At 46.8% G+C, this 27113-nt stretch overlaps 2 protein-coding genes across 2 annotated transcripts in view; both read right to left on the bottom strand.

Moving 5' to 3' along the window:
• Positions 1-892: 892 nt before the first annotated feature.
• URAD (ureidoimidazoline (2-oxo-4-hydroxy-4-carboxy-5-) decarboxylase) lies at positions 893-10795 on the bottom strand. The gene is given in 3 exon segments (XM_022574541.2): positions 893-2317; positions 9501-9576; positions 9579-10795. Coding segments are annotated over 3 exon segments (522 nt in total). The 5' UTR covers positions 9678-10795; the 3' UTR covers positions 893-1970.
• A 6125-nt stretch (positions 10796-16920) lies between these two features.
• The window catches only part of FLT3 (fms related receptor tyrosine kinase 3), a 76461-nt gene continuing 66268 nt past the window's right edge, over positions 16921-27113 (bottom strand). Inside the window, exons 20-24 of the mRNA XM_022574542.3 lie at positions 26271-26393; positions 24332-24443; positions 23915-24014; positions 23341-23446; positions 16921-17715 (exon numbers count right to left, since the gene is read on the bottom strand). Coding sequence (XP_022430250.1) covers positions 17593-17715; positions 23341-23446; positions 23915-24014; positions 24332-24443; positions 26271-26393 — 564 coding nt within the window. The 3' untranslated portion in view covers positions 16921-17592. The remainder of the gene's footprint in view (positions 17716-23340; positions 23447-23914; positions 24015-24331; positions 24444-26270; positions 26394-27113) is intronic.

The raw sequence follows: 27113 nt of genomic DNA, 5'->3' as shown, positions 1-27113 counted from the left end.
CTCGGGGCTTTGGAAGAGGCACTCCCCCTTCTCCCCCAGATCCTTTGAAGGGGCGGATCTAGCATCTTCCCCCACCCGGATCCCCTCCTGCAGAAATAAACAATTTCACCGACAAGCTTTGAGCCCTTGAAAGGTAACTGTGTAACTGGAGACACAGATCGTGCCTTGAGAGGGCCAGATCACATCCCCTCTCGTTCTAAAAATACGGCTGAGAATCTTGCCTTGGGGAGCCCTGCCTATCTTAGCTTGAGCATATTCACATAAAGAGCTCAGACTCTGCATTTTGGCTCCATCTGTCTGAGAGCTGGACTCACCCCAGGGCTGGGCAAGGTACCTTCAATATAGTGTATTATTCTCAGTCTCAGGCCCAGCCCTTGGCGCTTGTATCCTGGACCAGAAAACCCTCTTCGCCAAGCAGCAGGTTTCTTGCATGTGTCAGGAAAGCCCCCAAGTCACCCTGGCTGGAGGGAGGTCAGCGTCTAGCCCCAGGCCCAAGGGCCCCAACTTTGCCTCCAGGTCCTTTGTGATGTGCACCTGGTGCTCCTACATCCAGAGCGCTCTGGCACCCGCCCGCCCTTGGCAGGGGAGGCCCTGGAGTTGTTCTACAGGTTCGGTGGGGTCACAGCTCACTTCCTGGCTCCCCTACCTACCACGCTGACCACCAGCCTCTGGCCTTCACCCTCACCACTAGCGGGCAACGTCTGTAAGATGGCAAAGGGGAGTGGGTTTCCGTGATTAAAATCCCTGTCCTACCACAGTGGCTTCTCTCTGTGGAATTCAGCCCCCAACCAAGGGTGCGGCCACACCACTTTTTATGGAAAGGTTTTCTTGCTGCTGTGTCCCTCAGACCTGGGCTGGTCACTAATGGAGGTTCTTGTCTTCAAAAGGGCCAGCTCTGCCTCCACGTCTTACCCCGTCTGCGGTGAGGAGGATGGTATGGCTTGTTTCTCCTTTGCCAACAGAAGCCTACAGAGTATTTGTCGGGGTTCGTTAGACCTTCCAGTGCAAATGGCTGTCTGGCTGGGGGGGTGGGAGAGAAACGTGGTGGGCTCCTCCTATGTGAGTGGACTTTCTGGCCACCAGTGCAGAGCTGCCCAGTCTGGCCTCCTTTGGCCAGAAAGCTTTCTATGGACACAGATCTTCCCTCATCAACCGCATTATCAGTGCTATAGGGTCCCATCTTCATGGGGGGGATGCGGATATCCAGCACTACTCAATGAGTGTTATTCAATTATTTTAAAAATTATGTTTAATGACTTATGGTTTCCAGGGACTCTGACAAAACAGCTCTCCTGGGCCCACCCCCGGGAGAGACGGGAGGCCGCTGGCCCTGACCTTCAGGCCCGTCCATCCTAGAGAGCCCCGCTCCCAGCCTTCTCTGCTCCACGGGGCGCCTCCGCAATACCGGCCCCTGCGGGGCTCTCTCCTGCCCACCGTCCCCGCGCACGCTGCTTCCCCGGCGCTTTGCTCTCCCAGCTCTGGCTCCCGTTCGTGTCCCAGAGCCAGAGAGGCGCTTCCACTCACATGTAAATATCGCGTGCAGCAACTAAGGTGGGAGAAGAAAAAAGAAACAGACAAACCGCTGCGGAATAAAAGCTTCCTTTTCCGTTCGTTTTGCTTTGCGCCTGGGGTTTGGCAGGAGAGGGTGGGGAGCCGGAGAGAGCTCGATTAGCGCTCTGGAATCCGCAAAAGCTGGTGTCAGCGGGCCGCTAAGGGAGTGAAGAATTGGAGCAGTGAGCTGGATAAATCGGGAGCGGCGCGGGGAGCGGGGGCCGAAAAGCACGCAACTATCTATTTTGGCAAAGCGTGAGCATGCGGGTAGGTGGACAAAAGGGCTTATTATTCGTAAGACTGCCTCGGTTCTCCCCGGCCTTTGTGCGCGGGTGTGGACGCTGTTCCAAGCGCAGCGCGCGCGCCCGCGGCCCTCGCGCGTCACGACGTGCGTCCCGGGTCGCTGGCTGGCGCAGCCGCTACGATTCGGTGGCGTGGCTCCCGAGGAGGTCGGCGAGACGCCGGCGGCCGATCTTCTTCACTTCGCCCAGTGCGGAGTTCAGCTCCTGCGTGGGTGGGCAGTGCAGCCGGCGCGCCCGCTCGCGGGGCACCGCAGCCCGGTCGCTGAGGCGCGCGGCGAGCGCAAAGGGGAAGCCGGAGCGCGCGCGGTACTGCGCGTTGAGCTCGGCCAGCCAGAGCCGCTCGGCCGCGCCCAGGCTCGTGTGGCCCGCGGCGCTCTGCTCCCGCTGCGACTCGGCGCTGAGCTCGCCCCGCTGCAGCTCGCGGCCCGCCAGGTCCGGGTGGCAGCGCAGGACGCCCTCCTGGCCTGCGGAGAAGCACAGACACGCGGCGGGAGCGCGCTACTGCGCCCCGAGGGGTTTCCGAGGGAAGCAGGGTCCCAGGACGTGAGGAGGGGCAACTAGGGGTGTCAGGAGGCTCGGGGGGCCCTCGGGGGGCCCCCCCGCACCCGTCCCTCCAGCCCATCCCAAACCTCGCGCCCCTCCATCCCCGCTTCAATCGGCCTCGGCCAGGACCCAGGGGCGGGGCGGTAAGTGACAAGTTTGTCCTTTGAGACCTTGGAGCGAGAAGAGCGTTGGGGAGAGGCCGCAGAGGCTCGGAATTTACGACTTGCTCGGGAGGGAGCAGGGACGCGATAAGGAAGCCCGAGCGTTTCGTATCTTTTCAAAGTCCTTTGCTCTCAGGGGGGCTTTGATGTCGCAGAGGGCCGGACACAAGGGCCTGAAGACTTCCTGCCAAAGCCACGGAATGGGTTTCGCTCTGTTCCAAAGGAGAAGGGCGGGGACGGTCCATGGGAGTAACGTCCGTGGGGCTTGGCGAATAAATGCCCAGGAATTGTGACCCTAAGTGTGAGTTCTGGGATTCTGGAATCAGGCATCCAAAGAGCTTTGCAGAGGATTAACTGCAAAGAAACCCATTTCCAGCCGAATTCTACGGCCCTTTGAATGAAAGGGGCTTTCCTCCTTTTAGGAAAATAGCACCCACTCACCACGCACCGTTTCTGAGGCTCATTTCCCTTCTCCCACTGTAAATCTCAAAGAGCTTTCAGAGAATAACATTTCCTCGGAAGAGAGCTTCTCCTAACATTGGCCTAAAACTGGAAACCCCTGGTGTGATACCTGGGATTTCAAGTCCTAATCCACCGGGGTTTTCCTGAGTCCCGGTCAATCATTTTGCTTAGCTCTCTGAAGAGAGAATTGGAATTCTTGGGGCTGGGCAAGGTCTCAGGTATGGTAAGCAGGGAGCCGGATCTGTACAGGGGGGCTGATGATACCTGACTTGCTGAGTAGTGGTGAGGATTAGAGACAATTCATTTACCCAAACAGCACCTAATGCTAGCAAATGTTCAATAAACAGCCATATTATGTGTCCTAGTAAACTCAGTGTAACTGGGCTGCGATGTGGCTGGAAGCATCTGACCCTGGGGCTAGGGACAGGCTTGGGGCTCCACTAGAAAAGGAGATCATTAACCCTCCCTTTAATTATGGTATAAACTTCCCCTGCTTAAATCTTACAGTTTCTGCACAGTTAAAGGACGATTGAGATTGTGCCATCTAATCGTGGACCAATGTCCTGAGAGGTGGGAGAACTGGGGGGGGGAACATCTACACTGAAGAGAGGATTCAAGGGAGACTCAGAAAGGGGTAGGTGACCTTTCCAAGGTCACTGAGCCAGGAGCTGCCCGCCCAGGATCCTGGGCTCAAAACCACTGGCTTCGGGGCACTGGCTGCCCCCTCAAGGTTAAGGGGAGTTGAAAACGAAACTCATGTCACCAATAATCTCATCTCTGTAACACCACCGTTTTAGAACCCCTCTCCTGGGCCCTGTCCCTGGGGCACTGCAAAGGTGAAGTGGTTGCTTCCCACTTCCCACGTCCAGCGGATCCGGGGGGGTGCGAAAATGTAGGTGATAAATTCCCTGCCTTGGGGGCCCCCAGCCCTGGGCCGGGAGGTGGCTGTGCCGGGCTGCTTCCCAGGCCTGAGGCCAAGCGGCACCCGAATCCGATCCGAACCCACCCAGCCGGGACCGCGAAAATGGGCGGCGGCGGGGTCCTGGGCAGGCGAGTCCTGGGCGGCTCCTAGGCCAGAACCGCAGGCCCGCCCCGCGCCTCCTCCTTACTTATTCAGATTTTCAAAGACGCCTGGAGGTGAGGAGGTGAGGGGCCCGAGACCCCGCCTTCTCACAGGCCTCCCTCTCTCGGCTTCCCTTCCTCGTTTCTTACTCTGCAGAGGCCCAGCTCCAGCGTGGAGGATGCGGTTATCCACCGGAGGGCCCGGCAGGGGTGGGGTCTGTCCCCTGGCCGCCCCTACCAGACCCTCCTTTCCAGCGTGGGGCAGGGCCGCCAGCACCCCGGCCCTGGCACCCCGCTTCTCACTCGGCTGGGCTTGTCTCCCCTCTTGAAAACGTCACCTGGGGTTAATGTTTGCCCAGGATTAAGCATGTGTTTTCCACTGTTTGAGGGAGAAGAGGGGGAAGAGGAAAGAAAGGAGGCTGAGAAGACAAAGCCAAGAGAAGAAGAAAAGAGACTAGAAAAGAGGATTTACAGACAGACACACACACACACAGCCCTCAGCTGCAGATAAAAGGAGATGGTGGGAGTCAGGCAGGGAGTGGTAGCTCCGCAGAAATAGAACCTGACCTCATTCAGCCAAAGACTCCATCTTTATTGCCCCAAATCACTGACCCCTGAGTCCTGCCCAGGAGGGCACTGGCACAGCCGCACTGGCCTGCGGCACAGCCCTGGTTCCCTCCCAGCGCTGCATCCCCCAGGCACTCCCAGCCGTGGCCTTAAACCCTAGTAGGAGGCTGGAGACCGCACCTGGGTACTTGCCACCTCGCTGCCTCAGTCCTGTGGTCCTTCCACCTGGAAAGCCTAAGCCTAGCCGGGTTTGGTCAGTGGCCCGTGCTTCACGGTCTCTCAGTGCTGCCTTTTTTTTGGTCCCTCCTAAAGTCTGAGACGGTACTGCCTCTGCCATTGGTGTGCCACGTCTGGAGATGCAGGTGTGGACATGCGTTATTTGCTGTGACCACAAACCATGAATCTTTGCACCTCGAAGAGTTCCCGGCACAGAGCGGACACTCCTTGCTTCAACAGGAGAGAACAGGGCAGACAGTGGCGGCCACTGAAGCGTAGATGGTTGGCCTGGAAGCCTATCACGGTCCGCCAGGATCCCCACACTGTACCAACTGGTGTGTTCTCCCTCCTGGTGCAATGGATCGTCTGGACCAATCGCTCCACTTGTGTTCCTGGAGCCAGCCCCTCCTTCCCTCTCAAAGGTTACAATTTCAAACATCGGTCCCACCACTGCCTTGTCCTGATCAGCGCACAAACACTCCCTAGAGCCACTCACTCCATAAACAAAAGTAAAACCCTCCCTTGATTCCCCGTTGTTCCTCTAGTTCCTCCCTGCGTCCCTGCTCTTTCTTACAGCAAAACTCCTTGAAGGAACTGTCTCCTCAGCATCTCCACTTCCTCGCCTCCCTTCACCCCATCAAGCTTCCAGCCCCACGGCTTGCTCAGGCCAGTGACCAGCGCTCTGTCCTCTCCTCTCTCAGCCTCTTGGGAGCACGTCACATGGTTGGCCCTCTCTCCTTGGAAGATGACCATCGCTTACCTACTCTCGTCACTGGTCCTTGCTCTGCCAGACCACTAACACCGAAGTACCCCAGGACTCAGTACTCACATCTCTTCCCTTCTGCATTCACACGGATGCCCCAGGTATTCTCATCTAGTCCCATAGCTTTAACTGCCATCAGTTCTCTCACGACACCCAGATCTAGTCCAGTCCACAGCTTTCCACTGAGTCCCTTTGTTATGAGCCAACTGGACACTCAATATTTTAATCTGGGTGATGACTAGGCATCTCAGACCTACCAAGCTCCCATCCTCCATCCTGTCCTCTCAATTCCGAACCTCTAATTGTAGAAAACAGAGCACCACCCACTCAGTTGCTCAGATTAAAAACGGAGGACTTATCCTTAATTTCTCTTTGTTTCTGACCTGCCTTCCCCCAACAAATCCATCAAAAACACCTGTTGGCTCTAACTAAAATCTATCCTGAGAATCCAGCCCCATCTCTTCATCTCTCCTGCTCCAACCCTAGTTCACCCGACCATCACCTCTCACTTTTACTGCTACCACGGTCCCTCTGACTGACCCCTCTTTCCTCCTGTCCCTCCACTCTCCACCATTCTCCAACCACCTTGGTCTTTCCGTGCCCCCAAATGTCAAAAGTCTCAAGTTCCTTGTGTCAGGGAGGCCTTGTCCTAGATCTTCCACAGCTTCCCTCTCAACTTTTGGTTTTAAACTCAAATATCACTTCCTAAGAAAGACCTCTTTTATTACACATTTTCCACCCTATTACAAATTTTCTTCTAATAGTTTCTAGAATTGAAATGATCTTATTAATTTATGTTAATCCTGTGTCACTTCACTAGAATGTAAGCTCACTGAAGGCGGGGACTTGTCTTGTTCAAGGCTCTATCCCCAGTGCCTGCGACAATTCCTCGAGCATAGCAGCCGTTCAGTAAGTGTTTACTGACTGACACATCACTCTGGGGAAGGAGTGTTATGTATTCTTTGAGCGAACAAACACATTTTGATAGCCTCATCTAAATACCTTATAGCCTACATTTAAGGAAATTATTAGTATCCGACTCTTTGATTCTTCCAACAACTGTGTTCTGAAATAAGTATTAAATAACGAATTATGGCATTACTGCAATTCTGAAATGCCACAAAGAGGTGCATGATTAACTCCGTTATGAGAGTGTTATTTGCTCTTTGATTTTTAACACAAATCAGTATTGCATCGGTTCGTCATTAGCCGTGTGTGTGTGTGTGTGTGTGTGTACTTTCTTCCCTTTACTATGCCATTCCTCTGGCTTGGGAATTAGGAATTGATTGGCTTGAAAGGGTACTTTGCCAAGCAGTGCTGGAGCTAAATATTAGTCCTGGACTGCCACCTACTGGTCGATAATCATCATAGCGTCTCCTAAATGGATTGTCGACTTTAGCTTCCTCTAGAAAGGATTTCCAGTTTTCTTTTAATGGTAGAGGGTTCTCTTGGATCATCTAAAACAAGTCCCTGACCAGTTAGATCATCATATCCTGAATATCTCTTTAAGGTCCCTTTTAGTTTTAGGATTCAAAGACTCTATTACACCCAGTTTGTTGCTTACTATTCCAGGAGTAAAGCTAGACTATGCAGTGAATCCCATTTTGCTTGATTCTTTAAAACACCAGAGAGTATCCTGGTGTTCTAGTGGTTAGGGTTTGGCGCTTTCGCTGCCATGGCCGCGGTTCAATCCCTGGTTGGAGAACTGGGATCCCACAAGCCTCGCAGCGTGGCCGGGGGCTGGGAAAAAAAAGGATAAAAAGTAAAAAGCAAAAAAAAGTCTGGGACATCAAGCATTAATGTTAATTGAATAACTCAGTGAATGAATAAATACAACCCCTAGAAACTGTTTCTAGATTTTGCTTTTGATTCTCTGGAAAATCCTTCAAAAGCTGTTGGGTTGAGCTTCAGGGTTTGAATCCCAGTTCTGCCACTTTCTAGCTGTGTCCTTGATCAAGTTACTTAATCTCTCTGTGCCTGAGTTTTCTTATCTGTAAAAGGGGGATAATAATGATAATCCTTGTTTTATAGGATTATTATGAGGATTAAATGAGTTAAATGCGAGGTGTTTGGAAAGGTGACTGAAACAGCAAGAGTAAGGGTTAAATGCAGTTTAGTGGTTGTTATTATTATTTCTACTGCTAGTGTCATCTGTCTAATGCCATGAAGGTGATTAGATACGGGGCAAGGTGATTAGAGACAGACTGTGCTCCCAGCTGCCTGAGGCAAGTGGGGACGCCAGCCTAGGGCTGAGAAGCGGGCTCGACCAGCAGGGAGGTCCCACCAAAGACCTGTGTCAAGTGTAGACGCAAACAAACACCCAGGTGGTCCAAACTCCCTCCAGTTATTTTGTCCCACTGACCTGCCACTAAAGTCACCCCAGTTAAAATGTGTGGGGAAGGGGTAATACCAAGATTGATCATCTTTCAAAATCCTCTTAAGAACAATTTCATTCATTCACTCAGCAAACCTTTATCAAGTCCCAACATCCTCTCCTCGGGGTGGTGTGGGATTCTGACACTGGTCAGGATTCAGAGGTTCCCTAGTGTCTGAGGCCAATGGGGCAGCTGAGGGTTCGGCTTCAGAGAGGCCCTGAGAAGTGGGTGAGGATCAACAGGGTGCCCACTTTCCTGTCAGCTTGATTTTATCCCCCTAGCCTCCCCTCATCCTATATGTGCCTACAGTGAATTAAAATGAGTTCCTTATTTGGGAGAATCCCCTGACAACTAGAAACCATGCCGGGTGTCCAAACCCTGGGCGCACAGGTGAGGAGTGTTTGGAAAAGAAGAGACATTGCTTCTCTCTCAGCCCAGATCCCTGTGGAAGCCCCTCTGTGAAGGCAGCCCGTCCCCTCGAGGTCCCCTCAGCCCATCCAGGCTTCTTCAAGGACCGTGAAGACAGCCTAGGAGGCAGCCTCGGCTCCTAACATCCGGCCTCTGAACGAGGCCGTGTGCCCTTCTGAGTCACCTGGGGTTGGCCTGACCCTAAACTTCCTCATCTCCCCACTCCACACCCACAAGTGCCTCCTTTTCTCTCTCTACCCAAAGGACAGCAGCAATGTCTTTCCCTTTCTGCAGAGGGAGTCCTTCAGATTTTTGTCTTTTCCCCCCCTCACTCCCCCAGGGAGTTGCTGATCTGAGGCAGTTTACTTTCTTCCGCCATCTGGTCCAAACCGGCCCTTGCTGGTAAAAATGTCAGCCGTTTGCTCTTTCCCCTGGGCTGCTGAGATAGCCTGATATGGAGCTGTCTTCTCTGTTGCATACAGGACATTCCCAAAGCGAACACACGGCCGAGAGGGTGGGCCCCCAGCCTGACCTTTGGCCCCTGAGCCGCTGCGAGGCCTGAGGAGGCCACTGCCTGTCCCTCTTTCCTGGTAACCCCGTAGCTTTAGTATTTAACAGCCATGTTCCCTGAGCCAACGAACGTTCTTTCACTCCAGTTTCCGCTTAACACTGCAAAGACTTGATTCTCAGAGTCTGAAGGAACTTACTGACCCTTACAGCAAAGAGAGCTAAATATATATACCAGTGATAAGCAACTGGGCTCAAATATCTAAAATTATTTTGATAACAAAAAAGAAACCGACTCACAGGTCAGAGAACAAACTAGTGGTTACCATTGTGGGAGGGGAATATAGGGTGAGTGGGGTAGGTACAAACTATTGGGGGTAAGATAGGATCAAGGATGTAGTGTACAACACGGGGAACACAGCCAATATTCTCTAATAAAATGGAAAGTAACCTTTAAAAACTATTAAAAATTTTAAATTAAAAACTAAAAAAATGCCACATGACCGCCCCCCCCAATTTTTTTTGATAAGCATATCTGAAATCCCTCTGTTGAGAATCTCAGTGTCTAACACCAAAGCCTTACCTGACTGTGGAAGAGCATCAGTAAAGGCAAAAAAGTGCTGCTCTAAATCTTCCAAGTCAGAGAATGGGCGCTGGGACCGAACACGGCGGGGGCAATCAGAGGACATCTCTCGGTGACACTCCCAAACACATCCACAAATTCTCCAAAGTCCATGGAGTTGACCTTCTCAATGTCCATCGCCTGTGTTCCACTGGCGGCAGCAGGACCTGGGCTCCCCTCCGGGTGAGTGAGAGACGCGTCTCTGCTCGCCGAGTTATATTTGCTGAATGCATAGGCTTGTTTTTTATGCAACACCAGCTTGGCATGTTTTAAATGCCTCTGGGAGAAGCCGATCCAGAGTACTTGTGCAATCAACAAACACAGGCTTAAGGTCTAATCCAGGGAGCAGAGGTCTTGTAAAGGGGTAAGGCTATCCAACCAAACTCTTCCCACCATCGAAGCCGGCAGGGGCCATATACACTCACAGTGCTCAAGCTCGATAGACTTTTTGTGCCATTAGCATTTTCATGTCAATGTTGTCCCAGGGAAGTTTTCCCTGGTAACCCAGGCAGGTCACAAGTCGACCCGCTGGAAATTCCATGTCCCGTCTTGTTGCTACTGCTGTGGAGAACAGGTAGTATGTTTTACTCTTTCTCTGCATTTCAAATGCTTCACACAATAAGTATCTAATAAACTCTCACTCAACAAGAAGCAGTGTCTAAGGAATCATTCTGCCCCATTCTCAGTTGTCGCCCAGACACTGTTATGTGTTATTTTCTTCCTGAATATATCTATCCTTATCTGAAATCCCCTTGCTTATTCTATTTATTTTCGTATCACCTCTCAGCCACAGTGAATTCTACGAGCCTGGAGACAGTGTGTCTGGTTTGCTTGTGTCCTGGGTGCCAAGAACCGAGACCTCAGGAGGCATGTAATAAACACCGTGGGGTGAATTAGTTGACCAGATGACCACATAGATTAAATTTCTCACCCTGATACCTTTTATGTATACTCAAAACAAAAATCCTGTGGAAGAAGACATAGAGAACATAGATATTTGTGGTTGCCAAGGCGCAGGGGGTGGAGGAAGGAAAAACTGGGTGTTTGGGGTCAGAAGATGTAAACTATTATATATAGAATGGGATAAACAACAAGGTCCTACTGTAGAGCACAGGGAACTATATTCAATATCTTGTGACAAACCATCATGGAAAAGAATATGAAAAAGAATAGATATATACATGTAACTGAATAACTTTGCTGTACACCTGAAACCAACACAACATTGTAAATTAACTACACTTCAATTAAAAAAATAAAATTAAAAAATACTGTGGAAGATAAAGTCAAAGGAAAGGGGGGGTCAGAATTTTAAAATATAAAGATATTGCTGCTCTTTCCCTGTAGAACTGAAAATGCAAACATATTTCCAAAAGTCATGCTAACTCCACATTGGCTTTCATCTGAATCAAAATTCAATGAGAGGATTTACAATAGCCAGGACATGGAAGCAACCTAAGTGTCCATCGACAGGTGAATGGATAAAGAAGATGTGGCACATATATACAATGGAATATTACTCAGCCATAAAGAGAAACGAAATTGAGTTATTTGTAGTGAGGTGGATGGACCTAGAGTCTGTCATACAGAGTGAAGTTAAGTCAGAAAGAGAAAAAACAAATACCGTATGCTAACACATATATATGAAATCTTAAAAAAAAATGGTTCTGAAGAAACTAGGGGCAGGACAGGAATAAAGACACAGAGGTAGAAAATGGATTTGAGGACACGGGGAGGGGGAAGGGTAAGCTGGGACGAAGTGAGAGAGTGGCATGGGCATATATCCACTACCAAACGTAAAATAGATAGCTAGTGGGAAGCAGCCTCATAGTACAGGGAGATCAGCTCGGTGCTTTGTGACCACCTAGAGGGGTGGGATAGGGAGGGTGGGAGGGACACGCAAGAGGGAGGGGACATGGGGATGTATGTATGTGTATGGCTGATGCACTTTGTTATAAAGCAGAAACTAACACACCATTGTAGAGCAATTATACTCCAATTAAAAAAAAAAAAGAAAAAAAATTCAATGAGAGGGCAACCACATTAGCATTAATAGATCAGTCACATTGGCCCGCACACTCTGTGAGAGGCAGGTGACAATCTATCAGCAGCCACAGATTTTGTCCTAACTCTGTGACGTTTCCCATCCCAGGTCTCACCCTGACTGCCTGGGCCAAAGGGTCATGATTGAAGGACTGACAGAAAAGAAGTTGATGAAATTCGCTTTTCAAAGGGGGCCAGAAGTACCACCACTACAGGCCATGTCTTCAAATATGAAAAAAGGTATAGATATCAGATTAACACTTGCACATCGTATACCTCACATAGGTATGTGAAAACACACTGGATCCTGTAGTGTGTTTGCAGTTTCGGGCAAAGAGCCCAGTGTGGAGGACATGGACCCGGGAGAGCGCTGGTCCAGGCTCTGCCACCTACCCACTGGCATTTGTCAAGTTATCGAACTTTTCTGCACCTCAATTTCTTTGTCTGTAACACGGGGCTCAAAAGAGTATTGACCTCATGGGATTTTTACAAAGATGAAATGAATTAATGTACCAAAGTGCTCCTGTTACAAAACACTGCAGAGGTGTCAGCCAATATAACATTGTGTACGATCTCTGCAATGGACCAGCTACAGAGTGTCCTCCTGTTCTCCCTTCTGCCACCAGAATCAACACAGCCCTTTCTCCCTGCAGGTTTCCGCAGACCCAGTTAACAGCCAATATCCACTTCTTCCCCTTCTCCCTCCACCAGCTCCCTCAGCCTCGGTTCATTCCAGCGCTGACCATGCAGCATCGCAATTCAGAACAGAACCGTGGGGAAGAGAAGGCGAGGTCTGTCTAGCCCCTCCCCCTCAGCCTTATTCCGCCCCTGGTCCCGGGCTCTCGGATGAGCAGTTGAGTGGGAACAGATGGCAGAGCAGAAACCGAGGGAGAAGGGGTCCCGGCTCCACTGCTCTGCGTCCCCTCCCTCTTTGTGCGACCCTTACCTACCTTCTCCTCTTATTCTGCATGTGGACCGTCTCCCTCACCCAAGGCGCTCCAGCCTGGGCCTGGAGCCTGGCGGTTCTCAGTTCCTCTGAGAGCTGCAGGAGAGATAGACATCTGCATTTGCAAGTGGAAACTCCTCTGCTCATGGAAATGCTGATACCAGGGTGGGAAGGGCCTTGCCACTGACAGGAGACCAGGAGCCTAACCTTTTATTCTGTGTTATCTATTGCATAACAGTAGGAACTCCAAGTAGCCCACTACTAACAGAGGAACCTTTAAGACACAGAAGGTTAAGGTATTAAATAGTCCTGGATATAGAAGCAACATCCAGCAAAAAAAAACCCTAACTAAAAATTCCTGATGTGGAACCTGGCAAGCCAGGCCACTGAAGCACTCTGGGGCTCAATTAACCCTGTTTGACTCTTCCCCAGTCAAAGAAATGTAAGGTGGTCAGAGGTCAGGCAATTTCCATCCAAGCAAACCAAGCAAAAAGTTAAGTTACTGGGCTTCCCTGGTGGCGCGGTGGTTGGGAGTCCGCCTGTCCATGCAGGGGACGCGGGTTCGTGCCCCGGTCCGGGAGAATCCCGCGTGCCGCGGAGCGGCTGGGCCTGTGGGACATGGCCATTGAGGCTGCGCGTCCGGAGCCTGTGCTCCGCGGCGGGAGGGGCCACGGCAGTGAGGGGCCCACGTACCGCAAAAAAAAAAAAAAAAAAAGTTAAGTTACTGAATCATACACTATCAACAGGCAAATTATATGGCATATGAATCATGCATCAATAAAGCTATTGTTTTCTTACGTTAATTGATATAGAGTTGTAGCCTCGTAATTTGTGTTTAACCATACAAGCTATGATTCTTATGTTTTGGCTGCCGAATATATTATATCAGACTTCATTATAATTTTTCTTTTAAGAGGCCTTTAGCAGTACATAGAGAAAATTCTTAAATAGGCACAGTCAAATTTTTATTTAGCTTTTTAGGTGAAACATTTCAAGTATCTGCTCCCTTCAACTATAGCCCTTAACTTTTCACAAGCAGAGCTTATTCAGAAGTTTTCTCAATAAGATACCGGGAAGACAAATTGCTTTCCTACACATGCATTTTTAAAATTAATTAATTTATCTATTTTTGGCCGTGTTGTGTCTTCGCTGCTGTGCGTGGACTTCCTCTAGTTGCAGTGTGCAGGCTTCTTGTTGCAGAGCACGGGCTCTAAGCGCTGCAGGCTTCAGTAGTTGTGGCACATGGGCTCAGCTGCTGTGGCTCGTGGGCTCTAGAGCTCAGGCTCAGTAGTTGTGGCGCACGGGCTTAGTTGCTCCGCGGCATGTGGGATCTTCCCGGACCAGGGCTCAAACCTGTGTCCCCTGCATTGGCAGGAGGATTCTTAACCACTGCGCCACCAGGGAAGTCCCTAGACATGCATTTTTAATTTGAAGCAAACTGGGAGTTGGAACTCGTGTGATCTTGCTGTTACCAGACTCATTTCATTGGCTGAGGACTGAGCTAAAGCAAGATGAAGTCCTGGCAGAAGGAGGCCAGAGGGCCGAAGTGGACGGTAAGATGGTGAGGAGGTGGCCAGCATGGGTGACGGGTCAGACCTGCATTTAGTGTCTCCGCGGATCTAAGTAAGTGACTTAATCCTTCTTAGGCTTACGTCTCCGTTTCACCGTTAAACTGCCACAGAACAAGCTCCCACCTCACAATTTGTTAAATGAGAAAATCCACGTGAAGCCTTCAGCACAGCTCTGGAATATAGTGTGTCATCAACAAATCAGCACAATATAAAGAATTCATCCAAGCGAACCTTGAGGACATTATGTTACAAAGAGACATATCCTGCACGATGCCACTTATAGGAAGTACCGAGAGTAGCCAAATTCAGAGAAGCAGAAAGCAGGATGGGCTGCCAGGGGCTGGGGGAGGGGGGAGAGGAAATAGGGAGTTAGTATCTAATGGGGACAGTTTCAGTTGGAGAAGACGAGAACGTTCTGGAGCTGGATGGTGGTGACAGTTGCACAACACTGTGAGTGTGCTTAATGCCACTGAGCTGCACACTGAAACATGGCCAAGATGTGTACACGCTACTCCATGTAAAACAGATAACGAAGACCTACTCACAGCACAGGGGACTACAGTCAATACCTTGTAATAACCTGTAACGGTAAAGAGTCTGGAAAAGAATAGATATACATATATATAACTGACCAAATCATTTTGCTGTACACCTGAAACTAACAAACACATTGTAAATCAACTATACATCAATTTATAAGGTGGCTAAAGTGATAAATTTTATATTATGTATATTTTAGTGCAAAAAACATCATCAAAGACTTTTCTGCCTCTTTAATTTGAAATTTAATACACGTTGGGTCTCCAGGAGCTAAAAAGATGTGTTTTTTTTAGGTGATAAGAGCTCCTCCTTTTTTTTCTGTTGCTGATGGTGATTGGGGCACAGACACTGGCAAATGTGAATTCTGATACGTCGTTTATGTTTGACAAAACCGACAGTCGGCCTGGCAGGCGAGTTCAGACAAATCTGTTTCTGAGAAGGTCCTTCATGAAGAGCTGAAGAGAGAGAAGCTCGATCAGGAAGGAACACAAGCGGCGGTGGTGGGAGAAGAAGGGCTGCAGCTGTGATAAGAGGTCACCCAGGTATCTCCCTGCTGCAGGCCAGCCCCTCAGGGTGTTTTTCTTAATTCTGAGAATCTCTAGGAAACAGTCTTTGTTTTCAGTATAGGAAGCCAGTCCAGGCTCAGATAACATTAAGCAGAGAAGGTGCTCCAAGAAGCAGCTCCGAAGCGCATTCCCTGCACAGATGAATGCACCGTGTAGAATAAATACCAGGTCCTCGGAAAGAATCTGACCCCAGGCTGCTCCATTACGGTCGGGAATGTGTAAATAATGCACATAAAATGCACTATCATTCCCACGGTTGGTGAATAAATGAATTGATGTTGTCTGCATAGAGGGTTATTTTTCCTTCTAATCAACTGACTGGCCTTTTCTTTAATTCTGCTTCTTACAATTTGTCTGTCCAGGGGCAGGCTGGAGTCCTGGAGTCTGGCTCGGTCATGAAAACAGTGGTCCCAGGGCGCCACCTACTGGCAAGATTCCTACAAGGGCTCGGCGGCAGGGGCTGTCCAGGCGGTAGCAGCAACGCTTCTCTAAGATCCGAGCTTGTAAATTGTGTTCTGACACCTTTTTAAAATGTGTAGTTATGTCAGGGACACAACTTGACCCAAACTAAACCTGTTGAAAGAGCTGGGTTTAAAAGGGTCTAGTTTCATTTTCCCTTAGGAGGTTTTTATTTATTTATTTGTTTGGATTTTATTGAAGTGTAGTTGATTTACAATGCTGTGCCAGTTTCTGCTGTACAGCGAAGTGACTCAGTTACACACACACACACAGACACACAGACACACAGACACACAGACACATACACACACACATATACACACATACACACATGCACACACATACACACATGCACACACATACACAACACATACACACACATACACACACACACATATATATATATACACACACATACTTTTTCATGTTCTCTTCCATGATGGTTTATCACAGGATATTAAATATAGTTCCCTGTGCTCTACAGTAGGACCTTATTGTTCATCCATTCTCTACATAATAGTTTGCATCTGCTAATCCGAAACACCCAATCCTTCCCTCCCTATCTGCTCCCCTGAGAGGATCTTAAATGCCATCCTTCCTTGGATTGGGACTTTGGGATTAGCAGATGCAAACCATTATGTAGAGAATGGATAAACAAGGTCCTACTGTAGAGCACAGGGAACTATATTCAATATCTTGTGATAAGCCATAATGGAAAAGAATATGAAAAAGAATGTGTATATATAACTGAATCACTTCGCTGTACAGCAGAAATTAACACAACATTGTAAATCAACTATACTTCAATAAAATAAATTTTAAAAATAAAATAAATGCCATCCCTCCTAAGAAAATATTGCCTTTTAAATATATTTGGTACGTACAAAAATTATGTTATTAAGTATAATACCATGAGGGGGACTTCCCTGGTGGTCCAGTGGTTAAGACTCCGTGCTTCCGATACAGGGGGCACGGGTTCGATCCCAGGTCGGGGAACTAAGATCCCACATGCCTCACGGCACGGCCAAAAAATTAATTAATTAATTAATTTTAAAAAAATAATAATAATACAGTGAGGAACACCTGTGAACCCATTACACCGCCCAACCCCTAAAACTTCAAATATCATGTGAAAATGAATAAATAGTAGTAATTGTATATTCACAGCTCCGTGTAATATCATGAGTGAATCTTAGCATAATGTTGGTTGTTTTTTTTTGTTTTTTTTTTAATGAAAGTAGGCTCTGGAAGTCTACACAGTGTATGACACCTTTTTTTGTAAAGTTCATGAACGTCGGCTGTTCTTCACACAGTCTGGGGGCAGGAGTCATGGAGCCTTTCAAAAATATGACAGAGGAATTAGCCATCACCATAGGAGAAATACACACAGGCACAAACAAAACATCTGACATGGTTTCAGTAGGTTCATGACTCCAGTTAAGTCTCACCCTAAATCTACCATGTAAACAATTCAATAACGAACATTTCTATAGTAGAAATTTTATTTCCATTCATAAAATATATCACTAAATAGCTGGAAAAGTTACATATTATTTTAAAACATAGATTTAAAAAATCATATTAGCTTCTCCTTAGCAAAATGCTTTTGTCTTATGTATTTACAAGAATATACTATACTTCAGGTACACAATTTTCACTCAAGCCAGACTGGGAAGGCCTGTGGATGTAGGTAGATGCTCCGATAAAGTTAATTATCAGCTCTTCTTGCCTTGTGCAAAGAATGACTGGATTTTACAAAAGTCCCTTTGGAAACGAGAGTAAATACAGAGAGCTTCTAGAGAAAAGTCCAGCAAAGCAGCAGTTGAGAATATATTTTCATTTAGTGATGAAATTAATCTTGTTTTGGTAATCTACAGCCTGTTTAAGGTAGGCGGGGGGATGATGTCCTTAAAGACTAAATGGTTTCTCTAGGAATCGTCAATGTGAGCCCGTGGAGAGGGTAGCCCTGAGTCCACCGCTCTGCTGTAAGGTCGCCTGTTCTGGTAAACAGAAGGACGTTCCGAAACATGGCCATCCATGTTCTGATACATCTGCATGTGGGAAAGAGACAGGACACTTATTACCATCTGATGAAGACTTACGTGTCACATGCCTACATGGTAATTGTTACTTTTATTATGCATAGATCTTAGAAGATATTCTACATATTGATTGACAAAGCAAATTTCATCCTTTTATTAATGGAGAAATCAAGTCATAGTCAAATATTTTATTTCCTTATTGTTTCTTCTTTTATTTTTTTTTATTTTTTTTTGTTTCTTCTTTTAGATGTAAAATCTCAATCTAGAAATCCTGAGGCCATGCAGAAAAACCATAGGAGAAAGGCCATTTATATAGAGAATGCATAAACAACAAGGCCCTACTGTAGAGCACAGGGGACTATATTCCATATCCTGTGATAAACCATAATGGAAGAGAATGTATAGATGTGTATACCTGAATCACTTTGCTATACAGCAGAAACTAACCCAACATTGTAAATCAGCTATACTTCAATAAAATAAATTTTAAGAAACTCAGAGAAAGGCCACAAAAAAGGTCTGTTCTTTATGCAGTAAATACAGAGAATTGATTTCTTGGGTTTTCACCTGGGAGTTTAGTGACTTTAAAAATTTTTGTCCAAAATGAAAACAGCTCTACTTTTTTGTTTCATTATAGAGTTAATACACATTCATATAGATAAAATAAGCAATATAGAAAGATATATATATTTTTAAAAAGCTGAAGCCACCATAATAGCTAGCTTGCTGTTCACACACAGTTTTGTGTCGGGAGGCTTGGACTGTAGGTTCTGTTGTAGAACCTTGTTTTGAACTACAAATATGTTGCTCATATGTTACATGTGTTATATCTTTTCACTATTTACTACACATGGGCACGTCCCATTTTTTAACGGCAGCCTAGGGTTCCACAGTACTGATGTACCATAGTTATACTTTTGATGGATTGGTTGTATCACATAAACTGAAAAGGGCACACATGACCTTGTCTGTCTTTGGAATAAATGAGGGAAGTGGAATTGCTGGACCAGAGAGGACGCACTTTTGAATTGTGAGTCACGTCAGCAGCCTACCCTGCAGAAAGGTTTACTTATTCCTACTCCTATCTTCTGGGTCCGGGAACGCTCTTCTCCAGAGCCTTACCAGGGCTCCAGGGCCCAAGATGTGGAAGATGGTTCATACCCACTTTTGAAATTCTCTTTCTTTTTTTTTTTAAATTTTATTTATTTATTTATTTTTGGCTGCATTGGGTCTTTGTTGCTGCGTGCAGGCTTCCTCTAGTTGCTGCGAGGGGGGGCTACTCTTCCTTGCGGTGCTCGGGCTTCTCATTGCAGTGGTTTCTCTTGTTGCGGAGCATGGGCTCTAGGCACGTGGGCTTCAGTAGTTGTGACACGTGGGCTCAGTAGTTGTGGCTCGCAGGCTCTAGAGTACAGGCTCAGTAGTTGTGGCACAGGGGCTTAGTTGCTCCGCGGCATGTGGGATCTTCCCGGACCAGAGCTCAAACCCGTGTCCCCTGCATTGGCAGGCAGATTCTTAACCACTGTGCCACCAGGGAAGCCCGAAATTCTCTTTCTTAAATGAGCTTAATAATCCTTGCCATTTTGTCTTTTCTATTGTCATGAATTCTTTTTGTTTCTCTCTTTTCCATTTTGTTAGGTTGATCATGCTTTCTAGGGTCCCTTTTTTCTTCTCTGCTGAATCTGAGATTATGTATTATATTTCTCCTTCACCAGTGGTTATACTTACATATTTAACACCCATTTTATTCTTGTATTTATTTAACAGTGTGGCTGCTCCCACCACAGAGCTCCTGCAGAATCTATACCTCTCCCACCCTTTTAGGAAAGCACTTTGCCTTGTTTTTTCAAAGAAGCCTCTGTTTTGGGTTTTCCCTCTTCAGTCTTAACTGCTTTCATTTTCTCGGGGATTTTCCATAATTTCTGGTCCACAAAGATCTCCTTCTTGCTTTCAGAGGCCATTACGGCCTCAGTTCTATCTTTTTTTTTTTAATAAATTTATGTATTTTTGGCTGCGTTGGGTCTTTGTTGCTGCACACAGGCTTTCTCTAATTACAGAGAGCGGGGGCTACTCTTTGCTGCAGTGCGTGGGCTTCTCATTGCGGTGGCTTCTCTTGTTGCAGAGCATGGACTCTAGGGCGTGCGGGCTTCAGTAGTTGTGGCTCGTGGGCTCAGTAGTTGTGGCTTGCGGGCTCAGTACTTGTGGCTCGCAGGCTCTAGAGCGCAGACTCAGTAGTTGTAGCGCAACGGCTTAGCTGCTCCGCGGCATGTGGGATCTTCTGGGACAAAGGCTTGACCCCGTGTCCCCTGCATTGGCAGGTGGATTCTTAACCACTGCACCACCAGGGAAGCCCCAGTTCTATCTTTAAAATGTATATATTTCCCATAATTTATAGGGGCTGATAGGAGAAGAGAGATGGCGTGAGTTCAGGGGCCTTTCTGGAAGCAGAAGGCATGCCTGTCCCTCCCTCATACTTCATCATCCCTTCACCCCGTCTGCTCACCTCTCCGGCTGCAGTCACCTCCTAACCGGTGTCCTTCTTTGTTTCTGTTGCTGTTGCCGTCCGAGGCACACAGGATCCCAGTTCCCCAACCAGCGATGAAACCCAGGCCCTGGTAGTGAAAGTGCCGACTCCTGAGCCCTGGACCGCCAGGGAACTACCCTAACTGGTGTCCTTGCTTCCGCTCTTTTGCCTTTGTTTTCCTGAACATACTTTTATGCATCCTTTCCTTCCCTCCATCCAGAAATATTTGCTTAGTACCCCCTAAGATCATGTAGCTTAGCAACACATTTTACAGTTGAGAGAACTAAGCATGATGCTACCGCTGCGTATGCCATGGCGAACAAAACAGATGTGGTCACTAACCTACTCTCACGTTGACATTCATTCATTTATTTAAGAGCCAGTTACTGTCTCCGGACAACGGGGAGACATCAGGCGATGTAAAGACGGGAGCGCGTCATCCTCACCCTCATGGACCAAATCTAGCGATGAGGCAGACAGACCCACAAAGCAAAACCATCACACAGCCTGACTTGAGTTTCACGGAGAGGGATAGACAAAGTGTTAGGGGATTCAGAAGAAGGAACCTGAAATCGGAAGTTAGGGGAGAATTTGGAGAGGGGAAACTATTTGATCAGGCTCTTTTTTTAATTATCGAGGTATAATCGACATGCTGTTACACTTGAAATTAGTTTCAAGTGTACATCACAGTGATTCACATTTGTATAGATTGCAGAAGAATCACCCTGCGAATCTAGTTAACATCCGTCACCGTCCACAGTGATCTGGGTCTTTATCAAAGACAGACAGATATTGAAGCACGTCTGTCCGTTCTAAAAACCTCATTGGTTCATCAGTGTCTGAATAATGCCTTAGCATGTTATTCAATGAGCTCCCTGCTCTCACTCCGTACCATCAGGGTTGGGTTAGATCTAAAGTGTTAACCTGAAATTTCTAGATGTGTTTCCCTCCCCGTCTCACTTGTTCTCCAAGAGCCATCTTCCTTCCTGGTCTGTGATGAAGCCGAGACAGAGATTCTACAAAAACCATTCACGTGGGTGCAAGGAAAGGTTGCGCCAGGCATGCTGGCCTGTTTTCCCACCCAAGAGACTGGACAAGACATGTTAGGAGACGTGAAGAGAAGAGACGGAGGGGCAGGGGCCTGCCCACTGTGGGCGGAGCTGCCTGGCATCGCTGTGCAGGATGTGCCTGCCTCAAAGGTGACCAGCCAAGCGGCAAGTGGGGACCGAAACCCAGTGTCTGCTTCCCAGGCTTCTGGACTGAGCCCACAGCACCTGCAGGAGTAAGGGGCTCCTCCTGGGGTGCTCATCTCACCCAAGGGGTCCCATCCTCTAACTTAGCTAAAGGTGTTTCAGCTTGCTGTCAGCTCCTTTGATACTGGGAGGGAAAGGAACCTTCCATCGCGAGGGCCAGGGAGTGGAGGAGACTGGGGAAAACGTGGAGGATGGTCCTGGAGCACAGATGCGCTCAGCTGAATCCTCATCCACGGGGATCTTGCAATTCAGCCATCCCTGATACCTCTGAGGCCCCTCGAACAGAGGGAAGCGGGTTGGGACGTCCTGTGGGTGTGGGGATGTGAGAGGGGAACTCTGGCCAGATCAAGATCGTCCTGAACAAAGCCAAGGGCACCTCAGCAGCCGTGGACCCTCCATGCTGGTCACACCAGCTCTGCAGTCTTGTTTTCCTCCACATGCCCCCACTCACCCTATACTTTAGTTACAACCCATTATTTTCCATTCTACTTTCTCAACTCTGAACCTTTATTTATATTACTCACCCAGCCTGGAGCACCCTGCTAACCCCCATCCCCCAGAGAGCAGCCAAAATCTACTCAGTCTTCACAGCTCAGCTCAAATAACACCGCCGTGGAGCCACACCAACTGCCCAACAAGTAAAAATTACTCATTACTTGTTTTTCTATAAAACTCTGCTTTTGGTTTATTTTACAGTGTCCTTAACTGTTTACAAGTCATCTGCTCTGTAGCCTGTGAGTCCCCTGGGGGCTTTCCATCTCTCCTTTTTGTCTAATTCCCTGACAATACTGAATTTCCATATGTGATTAAAAAAAATCATAACAGGAGGAGAAGACACATACCATCCTCACAGGTCTCTGGAAAGACTACAGAATTGAAAATGGACTCCTCATAATGTAGAAAAAAGAGGACGGACAATCCATTTAAAGACTCAGATTCATATTTAACTAACATTTATCACCTGCTAAGTGTTCCCCATGTGCTAAGTCTTTTCACATACATCACCTTATTTACTCCTTACAAATCCACAAAGATTTGTTAATCCCATATTTCAGATAAGGAAACTGAGACCACCCCTCCCCCAAAGATTAAGTGACTTAATTAACTCATATCAGAAGCAAACAACGGAGCCAAGATTTGAAACGAGCTATTGGGAGTTCCAGGTTCCTTTGTTCATTTGGTCTAGGGGATGGCTCCTCTAACTACATCAGGTGGTACTGTTAAGGGTGAGAATCAGCAAAGTAATTCCCAGTTCCCAAAGCTCAAAGGTCATCTAGCTTAGCAACCCATTTTACAGGTAAGAAAACTAAGGCCCAGTGCTGGTATTAAGCTCTCAGGACTCCAGGTCAATGCTCTTTCCACTCTATTACATGATTGAGTTGTATGATTATTCCACACAAAACCTTCATGCTGAATTAGGTAAAGTCAGTGGCTTCTGGAGGTCAGGGATTACATTTTATTTATTTGTTTGGTCCTCTACACTGGTCACTTAAAAGCATTTAATTTCTTAATCAATTGGCTAAAATCTTCAGGAAAAGTTTTTCTTTTTTACTTTCCCCCTAAAAACACTTATCCGTAAGTATATCTAACCCCATACAACTTTTTTTTTTTTTTTTTTTCAGGACAAGAGCAGCTTTACTTTTCCAAATGCTTTTCTTAATCTAATTATATTGAAGGATGGGTGGCCCTTTGTTTTGAGTTTAGGATTATGAGTTTGACCCCATACAATTTTTAAAGAGCAACCTAGACCACTTGTGATGAGGAAGGCAACTTGGTACCTTTGGCACTTAGGAAATCAGCAATGAGTGTTCTGAGTTACAGAGTTCTTTATACTTTATAAGATGCTGTGCTGCTACCTACCGCTTCTTCCACATCTGCCAGCTGACATCCTAAAAATGAAGTCAGGTTAGGAAAGGATGGCCGTTTCCTTGAGTCAAAAGCCCAGCAGGATTGCATTATAAAGTATCTGTGAAGACAACAGGAGAAGAAGCAAGATAGGAAATCTGAATGAAGCAAAATGGGTCACTTTCCACTTAACGAAGCACCATTTATGGCTGTGGAGATAGTTGTTTATGGCATGTTCGTCCTGAGGCAAGTACTAGCTTAGATTTTGAACTCATATGAGAAAGGACAAATTAGATGATGCATTTTGACAAATACAGTGTGGACTGGAATTCAGGAGAAGGGTCCCTCAAGTAAAGGAACTGAAACCCAGAAAACATTCGGTTATGTTCAGAAATCCCCGAAACCAAAAGGAAGAGTTTTCTTTCCTTTCCTTTTCTTTTCCTTTCTTTGCTTTGGTTTGCTTTCCTTTTCTTAAGAGGAATCATGAGAACTTCATACTAAAGAGTTTTACTTTTTTTCTCATGGGTTTGGAGCTAGACAGGCTGTAAATTTCCGATTTCAGCCGCTTTACGGTCTGACTTAAACTTACATTTCTTCCGTGGCATAAAATGGCTGATCCATTTTAAATCCACTCTGGATGAGTTTGTAGAAGTTAGCATCAGCTGGAATCCCGGGGTAAGGATTGACACCTGAGAAAAACAAGAGGGCCTATAACCATCCACTCACCCTTCAGTTGTTTAGTATTCACTCCATTGGCAAACACGACAGATTGTGGCTCCCTGGGCCAGCACTGTGGGGTGCTGGGCAGGAGAAGCCACGTTCTGGCAGGCAGGACAGACCAACGGACACCAGCACATAAAAAGAAAGGGGCTCAGGCTGCAACAGAAGTAAGACTAGGCGGGCTCTGGGTCATGGCATTTCTTCTACCCTTTGACTTAGGAGTGGGGGAGGACTGCAGAGGGGGCACAGTGCAGAAGCCCAGGGCTCAGGGAACTGCAAGTCTTACCAAGCGAGAATATTTCCCAGAGTAATATTCCGTATGACCAGACATCGCTCTTAATTGTGTAGATTCCCTCAAACAAGCTTTCAGGAGCCATCCACTTCACAGGCAGACGGGCCTGTGTAAAATCCAAGCGGAGATTAATGGTGAATTTTCCACATACAAGCATTCCTTCTTTTCTCGTTAGCTAGATGATCACTTTTATTCTCTCCCTAAGGCCACACTTAATGCTTCCTTGAGAAAATCGTATTCCTCAAGTAGGCTTTTTTTCACTTTCAAATTAATATTGTAACATAGTGGCCTTAAACAAACAAACTTTATTTCTTTAAAACTCAAGCTTGCACTTGGCATTGGTAAGTTTCACAGTAGACACTCGCTTCCTGCTGCGTAGCCAGGCACTTCCCCAGAGGTAAGTGGAGTATTTTGTTAAGGCATCTCTTGGAAGAATTTTAGTGGAAATGCCATCCACAAGAATGTGATGGGAGGAGCATACGTCATCGCTTCCAGAGATGACACCAGGCGGGTTTCTGTGGCTTTAGTGATTCTCAGTAGCATGAAAGGGGAGTTTCAGCCTCAGGTTAGAATCAAGACACGGGGACGGAGAGGTTCCTGGGGCTGAGCATCTTGTAGTATTTTCTTTTTCAGGGATTGAGAGCCCTTAACGGTGCACATTTAATCTGCCAAGTAAAATCAAAGCTCAAGAAAGAGACCCTGTTTTAAATCCTATTCAAAAGGATGAGCTGGGAGAATCAAGCAGGCTAGTCTGGTTAATTTGATGAATTAAAGGGATTAATTGTGGTTCCAAATGGAATTCCCTTTCCTGCTTAAGAAACTACCAGCTAGTAGGGTAGAAACTTCATAGCCATTATTAGTTCATCCTATTTAAGACTGCAGCTACAATGAGGGAAACGTAGATCCAAAATCAGCTGTGTGTTTGATTCTAGCGGGAACACAGTTTAATCTGATTTGCAACATGTATTGGACAACGGAGTTTGCTTGGTTTATTCCCATAAACGCTCTGCGGTAAGTGAATACTCCTCATGGGAAACGCTGTATCATCATGCTCGTGCACAGACGTGGGGCTCAGACCATTCATGTTCTAACCCATGTGCTGTGTAATCACGAGCAAGTGACTTTTCTGTGCCTCAGTTTCCTCAACCACAAATGGGTACTTTGAGGACCAAATGAGTCAATACACGTAAAGCCCTTAGAATAGCGCTTAGCACATGGTAAGCACAATACCAGCATTTGTTATTATTATTACTTCACAAGTAGGGGCAATAAAGCAGAGAGAAATCACAAAAATGAACAGCCAAAAAGAACAGGGGCTTAAATCCAGGCATTGTAATTCTTAAAAACCATACTCTTTCAACTATACACAATCTTATCATCTAGTATTTTTAGTAGTTCTCTTATAAGTGACACATGTATCCTTAGGTTTTTTTAACAAGTAGATTCAGTGATGTTTTAGGTCTCCCTGTGTAACAGTAAGAGGATGACAAATATTCATTAACTAACATTTGATTTAAATACTGTGCCTTTTAAAAATGTATAGTTAATATTTAATTTACATGTTGTATTTTTAAAATGCTGTCTTGTAACAATTACCTATTCCCATAATGAAAGCATAACTCAATAGTCACTTTATAGATTAAGGAACCGAAATAAGTTTTAAGTAATGAGATTTTTTTTTTAAGTGTGGATCGCACTCAAAGCCCCCTAATTGCTAGGTGTGATGCTATTTTGCTCAACTTTTATTACAGATGGAATATTTCCGTGAAGCTGCAGAAAAACCTTTGAAGCACAAGAAAGCAAACTGCCGGGAGGAAGTTTTCTGAGGTTAACGTAAATCACAAATGCACTACAGTAAGTGCACATGTTTAGATTAGTGATGACAAAAACACAAAATAACACGATAAAACTACATGAGAAGAAGCAGCCTTACATTGCCTCTGATCACGTAGTTGGAATCGCTCATAATGTCCCGAGCCAGTCCAAAATCACCGATCTTCACCACTTTCCCGTGGGTCACAAGGACATTCCTGGCTGCCAGGTCTCTGTGAACACACTAGAAGGAACAAACTGGGAGTGTTATTTACCATGATGTATATTATCACAGAGTACAATCTTTCTTCTCATTTCAAGTTCAGTAGGAGTTACAGATGACAGAGCCGTAGTTCCTCGAGGTGTCTTATCTTTACTGGGCCCTGGGCAAGCATCATGATGTGTAACTAAGTGCTTAAACAATTCTTCAGCCGCTGGTGCTGCTTAGGGAACATTCCCAGAGGCCAAAGGGGCCGGGTTCTGAGAAAGCAGGTCAACCCTAGCAAGGTGCATATCTTGCTATAAATAAGAGACACAGCAGCAGGGCCTCTAAAGGGGTTTTCAGAGCACTCTTCTGTGGGGTGGAGACAATGTCTTTTCTGATGGGAAAATACCTTTGGCAATAAAATGGCATAATATTAAAAAAAGAGGGAAAATACTAGAAGTTTGGGAAGGTTGACTAAGGTGGAATTAGAAACAGTTCCTGAACTGAGAGATGACGTGACTTTAATTCCAGTGGTTTGGCAAGAAAATTAACTCCACGGAGGAAGATTTTAAAAGAAACAGGGATTTCCCTGGTGGCTCAGTGGTTAAGAATCTGCCTGCCAATGCAGGGGACATGGGTTCGAGCCCTGGTCCGGGAAGATCCCACATGCCGCGGAACAACTAAGCCTGTGAGCCACAACTACTGAGCCTGTGCTCTAGAGCCTGTGAGCCACAACTACTGAGCCCGTGGGCCACAACT

This window comes from Delphinapterus leucas, chromosome 18, assembly GCF_059928025.1.
Source record: "Delphinapterus leucas isolate spDelLeu-1000000601 "Yukka" chromosome 18, BTC_Dleu_Yukka2, whole genome shotgun sequence".
Taxonomy (NCBI): Eukaryota; Metazoa; Chordata; class Mammalia; order Artiodactyla; family Monodontidae; genus Delphinapterus; species Delphinapterus leucas.
Note: the sequence above shows the minus strand (reverse complement) of the source record. Positions and strands in the feature narration are given on the sequence as shown.